This window comes from Erpetoichthys calabaricus, chromosome 18 (assembly GCF_900747795.2).
Source record: "Erpetoichthys calabaricus chromosome 18, fErpCal1.3, whole genome shotgun sequence".
NCBI classification, from domain to species: domain Eukaryota; kingdom Metazoa; phylum Chordata; class Cladistia; order Polypteriformes; family Polypteridae; genus Erpetoichthys; species Erpetoichthys calabaricus.
In genome coordinates, this window is record NC_041411.2 from 30,744,649 (window position 1) to 30,757,488 (window position 12,840).

A 12,840-nucleotide genomic window follows, 5' to 3' on the forward strand; every position below is an offset into this window, starting at 1 on the left:
TTACTTTTCACAGGACAGCAGTAAAGTGAATCACCAGCGTGGCAGCTGCGGAGGAACTCAGCACTCTTTAGTCAGTGCATGGTTCACGCTGTTTATTATTTTAGAATTCAGTTGTCAATCTTTTCTGAGCCACCTGTACTAAAGCATATTTCAGTAGGCCATTAAGATGTTTGTATGATAAACTGCCTTTTGTAATATAACTTTTTGAAACCACTCTATAAAAAACATTACGGCCCAAAGCCATGGAATCATTAACAAAAGAAAGCAGCAGTATTCAGTACAATTTGGACTGGCAAGCATCTCTTCCAAGGCCCTTACATGACATCTGATTAATGTAATAACTTCTTTCAATCCTTGACCCCTTCTCTGTACGGTACAGCAACAATAACATGATAAGAACTAAGCCTTGGGTGAAATGCCCAAGATGAATGCTTTTCTGCCCTCTTTTAAAGCCAGGCCAGACCTCCTAATGCTTTAGTGATGTGCATCTGGTTTCCCAAGGGATAAACATGAAATCTTTTGAGTGGCAAGAGCACTGAGCCAGAAGACAAAGGAAAGTATGAACGACTGAAATCAGTTGAGAGCCCAAGGTCATGTTTCAGAATCTTCAGTGGTCTAGTACATTAGGAATGTGCAAGACTTACAAAAAAGGGGTAAGAAAATGGCAAGAACGGCAGACTGATCGTGCATCTGTGCAAATTGTGTCCAAACTAGACCACCAGCATCCTAGTAGTCATCGCTTTTAAAGGGGTACCACAGCATACCTGGAAGGATCAGGACAGAAGTAAGGAGTGAAACGCAAACTACACTTTTCACACTCATTGTTCCAAAATTCCAATATAGAAATCGCAATATAAAAATCACAAATACCCAGATTAAGCAGTGATATGAGGTAAAATGTTATTTCTTTCAACTTTAACATACACCACATCTCTCATGTATGTCTGCTCATTGTCCTTTAAATATCTAAAATGCATTTGTTCCACTCAGCTTTGAGCACCTGAACAACAGCCTTGCACAAAGATGCCATGAAATATTAAAGTCATATCTAATTATACGTTCCTTGACAAAGCCATTGCCATGAAATTTTAGAAACCTTGACAGACCTCAGCCTGACTTGATTGCAATTGATTTGAAAGTCATAGAGGAAGCAAGGCCTCTCAGTTTTTTATTTTTGAAAGCATATTGTTTAAATAAAAAAAAAGAATCATTGTATTGTATGCAAAACAACTTAAGGCTGAAGGATGGAAAGATAGATAGTGTGAGTGCCATGGGAGGATGGACGGACATCCTGTCAAGGATGGGGGGTAATTCTTTGCCCGCTTCCTGTACACGTGATAATTTATAATTTATAATACACCTGAAGGATGGAAAGTCTTGGTTGTAAAAGGACAGAGATATCTGGTGAAGGGAGGAGAAAGAAGTGTTTTCTTTGCTGTTTCTGTTATCACTCAACACATGTCAACAAAGATCATCTCTCAGTTTATAAACATATTGCCAGTGATGTGGATAGCACGACTACAGTATCAGAAACAGAACAATTCTTTTTATTGACTGCATTTGACACAAACTCTATGCATTAAATAAAGGTTTAATGAGCATTTTGATGAAAAATGGTCCGTGGCTAACAGATTAATTTTTGCATAATGCTGTGAGTTTTTGTGGTAAAGTCTTGTCTTTACGGAGGGCAACTGCTGAAAGAAGATGGTTACTAATTCTGCCAGCAGTGCACAGAGAAACATTACTATCTGTAATGGAACTAAGCCTGTCCACACAATCACGGATGAAATGAAGAAATGAGTGTGTTTTAAACACTGTGCTGCTGCATAACAATCAAATATAATAGTTTTACATATACAGCTGATTTGTAGTATGGAGGGACCTAAATGTTTTTTATTCTCACTATAATGAAAAAAGTCACATATTCCATTTCAGTCAAAGAATTTCAGCATAAAAACGTAGATTGTATATTTCTAATTTGAATTTAACAATGAACAGAACATTAGTCTGATTTATCATTTAAAATTGCTAGGTATGAGCACCATATCAACATGGCATGGGCATGCCTCTGCTGCAAAGTTCATTCAGCCACAGCCACAAATCTCTCACTTTACGGAATGGAGTGCATGAAGTCAAACATGACATATGTTTGGTACTCTGATGGTCTGATATGGAAAAGACCAATGTTTTACGTTCCAGGCTATGCTTACTGAATGATACAACGTTTAAATTCACACTTACTTTTACTCTTGTAATAATCTACATTTTCATGTTTTCAGCAGTCTGCCATTTCAGAATCTGCACCAACTACTTTATGTTCAGTGAGTACACACTAATAACAGCTGGCCAGTCATACTGTAACTGTCAGGGTCTAAAATAAGGGACAAAATACTAAAACAGCTTGACAACATAGTTAAATAAGGTAGCAATGTCTGTACATCTTATTTTTAGAATACCACAGTATTTCTTTTATAATTAATAACCATTTTATTGTGAATAAACTAAAATTGATTATCTGATAAAATATATTTTAACACTGTGAACGGATTTCCCGCTAAAAGAATGGAATAATGAATTGAGCCAGTTATATAAAAAAAGGAAAATTTATTTTATATAAAAAAAATGCTTCCTATATAGACATTAATGCTTTTATGTCTAATAAGGTGGCTTATTCACCTGCCCATCATACTATACCAGAGAATATAATGAAGGATTTTACCACCTTGTTTGTAAAGATGATCCGCTGTGTCAAACCCTAACGGGAGCAGCCGAAAGAAGAAGAAGAGGAAGAAGTTTGTAATGATGAAGACTATCATCTTCAAAATGAGTTGACTAGTTATGTGTGTCTCTGATCATGGAGTGCATTCTTCTAGACCTTCTGTTGAGTTTTTCTATACCAACTGTAGTTTCTTGGTTCATGTCAGCGTTATAACCACTTACAATGTTTTTCAAATAGATAAATGTTCTTTTGAAGCAGAAGATATGAAAACAATGGTAGAAGAAGATGACCTCTGAGGCATCTTGAGAAAATACATCATTGCTTGCATTCATTGCTGACACACTAACAGCTTGTGCCCTAACTCAATAATCAAGGCTGCCTGCTAAATTTCACCTAAAACTCAATAATTCAGGCTGCCTGCTACACTTCACCTGCCTATTTAATGAAGTAGAATAGTATTGGAACAGAGCAATACCATAGTGCTGCAAAAGTACTTTTCTAATTAAAAAATTTATTTTTTAAATGAATTTTAATCATACAGTATTACATTATTAAATACATTATTAGATTTTGTTCAGATTGGCCTAAATACTCCCCTCTCCACCCTACTGGACAACAGAGAAAGAATTTAATATGAAGCAATCACACTAAAGTCTTCCAGAGGCTAGCTAATGGCTCAGCGTTTTTAATTGAGGAAAACAATAAAGGCCATCAACACCTTTCCTCTTAAAATGAATTTAGTTTTTTTTTTAGATCTTAAGTAAAATAGGTTATTCATTTCCCAGGGTGTAGATGGGTTAGGACCCTTCCCGCAGAATAAGATAAGATGGTGGAGTAGTGATGTACTGTAAGATTATTCATTAAGACGTAATGTCCCATTGGGAAATTCCCCACCAGGAGATATTAGAAGAATAGAAATTATTGTGAATCCAATAAGTAAGCAAAGATTTTATTCTAAAAAGGTCAGGGCAGGGGACATTACCAAAACTTATGGAGCAGATGTTTTACTCACAATTAAGGTTTTGATCCAAGGTGTGGCTTGAATAGCCTGGGTGTTCAGTACATACAGTAATTCTAAACCATGTTTACGACAAACTTAAGAAGAGTGTATTTTATTGATGGCTGATGTCTATTTACATTACCTGAAAATCTTTACTGAAAGGTGAGACTCTAGTTTATAGATATAGATACATACAATATATGTTTACAACAACTAGAATTTATCATTTGACTAGATTGATTTTGACTCAAATTTACATTTAGTACAGAAATGCATAGACGAGAGGTTTTATCTTAAGAACAGTTGTTCAAATGATTCAAATATATTGTCAACATAGAAATGTTTAAAGGACTCAATACCAAATGTGTTGCATAAGCTCAAAATGCATAGGTTTCTCATGTAAGGCTAAGATCGACAGTAACATCTCAGCCTTCAAGTGCCTCCTACACTGTCACTATATACTAAACTTTGTTGAATCATCAGATCTCTTCTTAAGTTAAGTAATGGTGCCTGGTGCACAGATGCAAAGCATACAGGGAGCAGTTAGTACTGCCAATGACTAACAAAGTCACTTCAATGTAATTTTTTTCGAAATCCTTTCTGGTACTCTCTTAATACTATACATTGTGACAGATAGGGGGCGCTATCGTCCCCTTGAACCCTTGGATAACACATACTGACACCAGATAAAAGTCCAATAATTATTTATTATAATAATTATGTGCACCAAGCACCTCCATCTCCACTATGTACAATAAACAAACAATAATCAATATTCCACAACAATCCTCCACTCCCAGCAGCTCAGTCACCCTTCCTCCCAACTCGGCTTGCTGCTGGGATTTCCCAGAGTACTTTTATATATCTTAACCCAGAAGTGCTTCTGATTCCCCAGTCCATGTGATTCCCCAGCACTTCCAGGTCAGGTGAAAACTCCTCTTTTTCTTCAGCCCGGAAGTACGTCATTTCCTCTGCCCCTGTGACTAGGACGTACTTCCGGGTTATAGTGCAAATATAAGTCCTTGAGCCTCCCTGAAGAGTTCCCTGGCGGCCCCCCACGGTATCCAGCAGGGCTGTGATGCAAGACTGCAAGTTCCATGATTGCCCTGCTGGAATTCGGGGCCCCATCCATGTTGCAGGGATGGCTCCATCTGGCGGCTTGGGGGTATTGGCTGGGGACAAACTGCCAGCCATATATTACAACATATATTTGCAACCCAGTAGTAAAATTGAAAGTTAGGTAGCCAAATGTCCACTTCTGCTTTAGAATTCTATCCAATAATTTTTTTTTATTAGCTGCCTATTGGTATTTCAAATTAAGGAAGTTAAAACTGAAACCAATTTGTAATAAATGAATTTATTAATAAAAACTGGACTGCACAGTAAAAGATTCAAATGTTTTAAAAGGAAATTAATTCTCATGAGTAAGGCGAAGAAAAGACCAAATGATACAATTTAATAAACTGATGATGAGAACTATTCATAGATAGATGGATACTTCATTAATCCCAAGGGGAAATATAGGCACATCATAGGCAGCATTTGTACTTATTCAAATTAAATCTTGAACCCAGACATTTTGAAGAACTCTGCCACCACATTTATAACACGAGTATGTATCAGCAATATAAAGTATCATGTAATCTGCAAAAATATATCTTTTTATTTAACAATATATCTAAATTTATCTACATAGGTGGTGACAGGTTCCATAGAGATGACAAATAAAAAATCGGTAAAAAATCACCCCTTTTTGGTTTCATATTCTACAATAAAATATTCAGAATTAATATTATTTACACAAAAAAAAGGATTCTGGGCTGGAGCATAAAAGTTTAAATGTTTGGGTTCAAATTCATATTTACAAAATGCATTCAATCAGTAACCCCAGTGAACTCGGTGAAAAGCTTTTCATTCAAAACTCTCCATTTAATTACAGCACAGTCTCACAGGGACGGACATGTTTCTCAAACGAGAATACAAGTCTGGGGACAACCTGTTAAAAAGTTTGTTGTGAATAGAGGTGAAATCCTGCACTGAGAAGGCTACATCCACAGAGCTTCTTCATAAAACACCCATCCGCAATTTCTCCAGTTCATGTGTTTTAAACTGCATCCGGGGTTTCAGAGGGAGAGCAGAAGACACAGAATAAAAGACTTGATGCTGAGAGAATATATAAAGCTAAAATCTTTGCTTTCCATTCAGGAGCTCAGTAGCATAAAGGTAGCTGAAGCTTACTAATGAATCTGCAAGTTGTAATGAGCACTGCGACAGTGCCTACAATCACACAGAGACACACATGTACACTACCACAGCTTCAGGGCTCCACACATTTGAGACATGCCTCTGTCTGTTACAATATCTTTCTATTATGTTAACTGTGGCATCAATATATAACATTGAAACAACATACAAAGTTTAGATAAGCATTATGGTCTACGGATACACAATGTGTGAAATGCTGTGGCTGTTTTGTAATGGCATGTTTGCATTTCCAATTAGACAGTAATGTTAAATTTCTTTAGTTATTCATTTAGATGATCAGCCAGAAGGTGGATGCTTTGCAGACTCCTCTGTGCATCTACTAGTGTTGTTGGGCAGATTTGTTGATTCAATAGTTTTTAGTACTGAAATATGTATCTCCTGGGGCACTTAGTGATCAACTGTCTTAAATGCAGGCCTTTTGAAGGAGTGTGACACATCATTTATTTTAAATGCATATTTTGCAGTTCATATTTTCATGAATATAGCTGTCAGTCTTTTCAAGCTTACATTCACTCCTACACTACCGTTGTAATGCTAACCAGCGAGAAACACACATGGCACCTGCAACAATATATCGTTTACATTTACCATTCATCCATTGATATTGTTGAATGTCAATGTATAATCTGATGCTACAGATGCCTGGCATCAATTTATGTTTATTTTTAAAACATGCAATGTGCTCTCTGCACATGTGACGCATATTCTTTTGGGAGAGTTTTCGACTGGAGACGGTTCATCATAAACCGAAGCTTGCTTGCTGTCTGTCGGACCAAGTTTACAAGAGCACCTCTGATCTTTGCAGTTCAAAATCACTGCTCCTACTTTGAGCACTGCCTTCATAGCGCATTGGATCATGTTAGAAATGTAACACTCAGTGAGTTGTGCATTTGTTCCCTCCCAGTTTTAAAGAAAATTCAGGAATGGTTGTTTCTAGACGTATATATTATACATCAGTCTTGAACGAGACAAATGACAGCAAGACCACAGGAAGCCTTGTTGCTGCGTGATATTTAATTCATAGAACATATGTCTACATAGGTCTAAGATTTTATAGTAACTTTCTGTCTTTAAGAACTTGAGGGTCATTTTGCAAAATGATATAAGTAAGCACTTTATTCTGTTTGAAAAAAGTTTGACCCGAATATTAACATTAGTGCTCAGCAGATAAATTGACTTGTAGGAAGTGCACCTTAATTTTTCTTGGAAAATACAGAAATTGACACTGAGCACATATTTATGTTGAGAAATGGGAAATCTGTACTGTCTGTTTAAGATCTGTTTTTGTACTTTGAATCTTTTTTTTTAATTTGTGGGTTTTATATTTTGAAAGTTTAAATTATGTATTAGTTGGAATTTTTTTTCTTTTAATTTTATTTCTAAATATATCACATCATTGCCATGAAAGTTTCTGCAAACATGCCGTAAGTTGCTATGGGACCACCTTCCTGATACAAGTTGATAAATTACAATGCAACAGCTATGTCCAAGATACAGATTCAAAAAGTGAGCTAGTGCTTGGGGGAAGTTTTGCATTTGTTATTCTGGCATTGACTGTCGCCCTTTGGTCTCAACATGGTTTTCATCTTAGTGTTTTGGCTCTGTTTATTATTTGGCTTCTCTTGGTGAATGACTTTAGAAATTCCATCTGATTATGATTACATTAAATGCCCTCTGGTTAGGAGAAACTTAGTTATTGTACCCTGAAACATTTATCTTTTGTTTCAAGTTTATTTACCACTCTCTTTGATAATTTTTTTTTTCACTCTGTTTCTAAAGTAAAGAAGCAACTCCTGCTTAGAGTCATTAAGCATCATGCCATTGGGAACTTATGATGATTGGTTCAAGAAATAAGATGGATGGCCAGTTTAGAAAAGAAGATGGGTGGTGGGCAGCCAGATTGCTGGTTCTTAGACCATTTTATGTTTTTCATGAACAACTAAAGGTATCAGCTTTCTCTTTCGAGCTTGGAAAAACAAACTGTATTAAATATTGATAGATGTATTTTTTTTTTTATAAAATTATAAATGGATGTCTATCTGGTCATGCAGCTTTTCCAGTGTGTAAAGACAGAAAATCACCCAAGATCTTGGAGAACAATAAAGGTTTGTCTCTCTTGTCTTTACATGATCACTTACGTTTTGGTACTTACATTTCACTATCCCAAATTTTAATTTAGGGGATAGCTTTTATTACATTCAGATAGGTAAAGTATCATACATTATTTCTTAAATATGTTAAGTGTTTTGCTGTGACCTTTGGTTAAAACTACATTGTTAAGGTATTCAGTAGCATTCAAAAATTCCATGTCATTACTTTCCTGTTGCGTAAGATTGCAGCTTGCTACTCTCAGTGTCCAAGTTTATTGATAATCACAAACAAATCCTCATGCATTAATTATTTTTAAACCTTTTAGGGAGTTCATTTTGGCTTTTTTTTCTGTTTATGTATATGGCTTAGGTTTCAATTTTTGTCTTTCAGGCTTTTGATCCACTCTTTGCTTTTTGATTCTTTTTTCTCTCTTATCTTCTGGTCCTTATGGAACGTATTTTTTCTGTCTTTCTATTCTGCGGCAGAAGATCTTCTTTATTCGCATTTTTCCAAGATAAGGAAATACTTTCATGTAAATTTTATTTCTTGGGTTGCAATACATATACTGTATAAGCACTGTAACTGTCATAAAAAAAAGATGCAACATGAGGGAACAATACTAACAATGACATTTAAGATGTTCTGAAAGCTCATTGATTTTAAAACCTGGCTGCTAATTTAGATGTGTCACTATCATTGACAGTTTCCTTTTTCTGTTGTTGACACCAAAAAAATATATTCTTCAGAGCGAGAAAAAGTTGCCACTGAATTATTCTTTTTTAATGTCACAGACATAAAAATAGCAGCATGTAGTATTCAGGTTTTTGACATCTCCTCAATCCTAACCTAAGAAGGGGCACCAAAATACAAGCCGTATACTAGAGCCCGCAAAGACTTGCTTCACTCACTTGACCCTATGACATCAGTGGCTGTCTATTTAGTCAGGTCCTAACTGACACAATATCTCACAATGGGTTGGAAGATGCAACAATAAGGCAAAGAAGAATAACAAAGCACACAAAAAGGTACATATAATAGTCAATAAAAATGGATTATGGCTTCCTAAAATCAACAGCTGAAAAATCATTGCCATATTCCCACACCTTCTGTTATATGGATACCAAGACATTATACACCATCACATATGACGAAGTTTACAACTATATGTATGTTTGTCTTGTGACATGACCACATTTCAGGCATTTGAAGACAACAACAACAACATTTATTTATATAGCACATTTTCATACAAATAGTAGCTCAAAGTGCTTTACATAATGAAGAAAAGAAAAATAAAAGACAAAATACAAAATTAAAATAAGACAACATTAGTTAACATAGAAAAGGATTAAGGTCAGATGGCCAGGGTGGACAGAAAAAAATAAAAAAAAAAAAACTCCAGAAAGCTGGAGAAAAAATAAAATCTGTAGGGGTTCCAGGCCATGAGACCGCCCTGTCCCCTCTGGGCATTCTACCTAACATAAATGAAATAGTCCTCTTTGTAGTTAGGGTTCTCACGGAGTCACTTGATGGTGATGGTCATACATCATAAGACAAAATAACAAGCACAAGTAAAGGGATTAAATTAATTTCTGTAAAAGGAACATGTGACAAAATTCAAATAACATAAGTTCAGCATCAAATTTGCCAAATTTTTGTTGGTTCCTGCACTGCACTGCACCCAGTGCTGCCTGGAAATGATGTAGGGATGTCCACATCCCCAAATTACTTTAAGTGTGTTGGAGAATTGTATGTGTTATTTGAATATTTGTATTAAATTTGACCCTATGCACTGATAGAAGTAACAACAACAACAACATTTATTTCTATAGCACATTTTCATACAAATGATGTAGCTCAAAGTGCTTTACAGGATGAAGAAAGAAAAAAGATAAAAAAATATAAAAATAAAATTAAGCAATACTAATTAACAAAAAATAAAGTAAGGTCTGATGCCCAGGGAGGACAGAAAAAAAAAAAAAAAAAAAAAAAATTCTAAAGGGTTGGAGAAAAAAAAAAACAAAATCTGCAGGGGTTCCAAGGCCACGGTACAATGCAAGTACAATGCAAGAACGACAAGCGTGCTGTGGATTATAAACATGTTTTCCCTTTCAGAATTTTTTTTTCCATGCTAATATATCATTTTTGGAGATGATTTCTTTCCTTAAATGAGTGACATACACCTACTATCTAATCTCTACTGTAGATTTGAACAGAAGACATCTGGCAAAGCGGATAATGTCACCAATCAGAATTGCAAATAGAATACCAATGTAAGTATATGCCAATTAGATATCAGACTAAGCAATAACCTAAAAAGCAGTTTGGATTCATGCAGTATTTAAAATCACACAATCACATGAGTTTGCTCCCCCGCCAAAACCAGATGAAAGCAAGTCTCACACAAATACTTACTCTCATTGCTTCTGCCTTCTTATGAAACATCTCTTCCATATCTCGTGCCAACTTTTTCACAAGCTGCAAACCATCAATCTCTTCTATAGCAACAGACTTTTCATATTCTTTGTATTTCTGTGGTTAAAAAAAAGAAATAATTATTAAGTATATTAATAAATAATGAAATATTTCTGCCGTAAGAAAAGAAAAAAAAACAAAACATTTTCTGGAGATTCACTACTAGTTTCCATCAATATTATGGCACCCATACAGAAAACACACAGCAAATTAACTTTTTTTATGCATTACCTGCCAACTGATCCTTGAAAAGGCAGCAGTTATTTGTTCCACTTTTGAAAAGAGAATCTAAGTTCTGCAATGAATGACATCTTGTTAAAAAGAAAATAAGAACAAGAGATAGCTCATTTCAGATAATGAGAGAAACAAGAAAGAATAGAGATTGACAAAGTAAATGAATAGTTTTTGCACAGAAAGGAAGAAATAAGACACCCATAAAATGTACAGACCAACTGAGCCAACAAAGAGAGAGACAGAGAGAGAGAAACGCACAGAGTGAACCAATGCAGATCAGAGATTCATGTATTCATTCTCTGAGAAAAACTGCAGAATCATAAATTTTGTAAAACTGCTTTCTCCAGTAACTGGAGATCATCATGACAGCATCATGCAAAAGTCAGATGTCAGCTTGATTACAAGACACATACAAACATTCATACTAGAACAGAACATTTCAGAGCCACCATTCATTTCTTCACTGCATCAGTCAGTCCAATTCTAGGATTATCCGAGGCATCACATAGTGGCCACATTTGATCCCTACAACAATGTAACACCACCAACTGAATAGTAGAAAGTGCAGAATAACCGCAATGAATGAAAGAGAACACAAGCTTTGAGTAACAAATTGGCACGGGCTTTGTTTAGTCTAATTTTTAGAATAGAGCTGTCATACAAGGACCTGTAAGTATCATTCATTGATTGTTTTTTAGCTAAGCTATCATTGCTTTTTACACAGAAACTAAAGGAGAAGGTTGGATTTTTTTAACTTAATTTTTTCACAGTCCTGGTATGCTCTCATTTGACCTAAACTCCTGCTTTATTAAATTAATTTACTAATTTTATCTAAAAAAAAAAAAAAGCATCTGCACAAGCGACTTCAATTATAGCACAAAGGGCACCTGCACAAAATTGAAATAAAACACTTCAAAGTTAATTTCAAACTCCAATTAAAAGCATTTAGTTTACATAACATGATTTATGAGTTTCCAAATTATGTTATGACAAAAAACTAAGGCTAAAAATAATTTCTTTACAGATTTCTGATAGATGAATATCACTTCCCTCTATATGCACAATAGTGTTTTCATGTGCATAAGAGATATTACAGAGCTAAGTGAAAACAGGAATAACCCAAAAAAAAATTGCACTATGGCTAACCTAGAACCTAGCTGTGAAAATAAAATGACAATGCCTTTGCCTATACTTCCCATGAATTTAGTAATTATGCTACTTACAATCTGTCACTAGTAACAGAAAATAATAAAGAAAACAAGCCAACCCACGGCATAGCATACGCCGCATAATTATGTATTGATAGGTGAACACTTCCTGAACGACACAGTTGTCCAAATGGGGCGGGTTTCAGGATACCACTGTGAGTGAATGAAAAGATGGACCTCTGGAGAGAGCAATATACAATTGTCCGTGACTTTTCAAACTGGACCCGGGAAAGCTTCCTGTGCCACAGCATTTCCTTCTGGAAGAATTTCTGAGTCATATAAAAATTAGCAGGTTCTCCCCAGACAGCACCCTCTATTGGCACCAAGGGACCTAGACAGGGTTGCATTTCCAGACTCCAGCTTCCAAGCACCCCTGCAGGTGTCCAACCTGGGCTGCCGTAAGAGGACCACTGCCACCTGCTTTGTGGGGAATGGAACTGCTCTCAACTTTTGACTTCTGCTGGACTACCCATTACAGTCAACCCTCGATATACGACTGGCCTGACACACAAACAACTTGGTTTATGACCAAAATTTTTTTTTGAATTATGACCCATGTCTTAAGTTACAACCCAAATTTGGTCACGTGTATCTGCTTGTGCGATTGTAAACAAATAGCTGAGAGAATTCGTAAGCGTCAGTCGGAGCCCAGATACGTGTGTTTGTGGACGTGATTTCAGTCAGTGCAGTGATTTATATAATTTATTTCGATAATTGCTATCAAAATTGCCCTAAAAAAGCTAGAAAAGAAGCTAAGGAAGGAAGAGAAGGTAACGAAGGTAAAGAAAGCGATCACAATCAAAACGAAGAAGGAAATTGTGCGGAAATACGAGAGTGGCGTTCGTGTG

At 35.7% G+C, this 12,840-nt stretch overlaps 1 protein-coding gene across 4 annotated transcripts in view; it reads right to left on the reverse strand.

The window, feature by feature from the left end:
* The window catches only part of cacna2d3a (calcium channel, voltage-dependent, alpha 2/delta subunit 3a), a 624,026-nt gene that overhangs the window by 451,277 nt on the left and 159,909 nt on the right, over window positions 1–12,840 (reverse strand). For all 4 annotated transcript variants that reach the window (XR_007933861.1, XM_051921047.1, XM_051921048.1 and 1 more), the window contains exon 3: window positions 10,491–10,607. Coding sequence is in view for 3 of the 4 variants with exons in the window: in XM_051921047.1 (XP_051777007.1) it covers window positions 10,491–10,607 (117 nt within the window). In the remaining variant the exon portion in view is untranslated. The remainder of the gene's footprint in view (window positions 1–10,490; window positions 10,608–12,840) is intronic.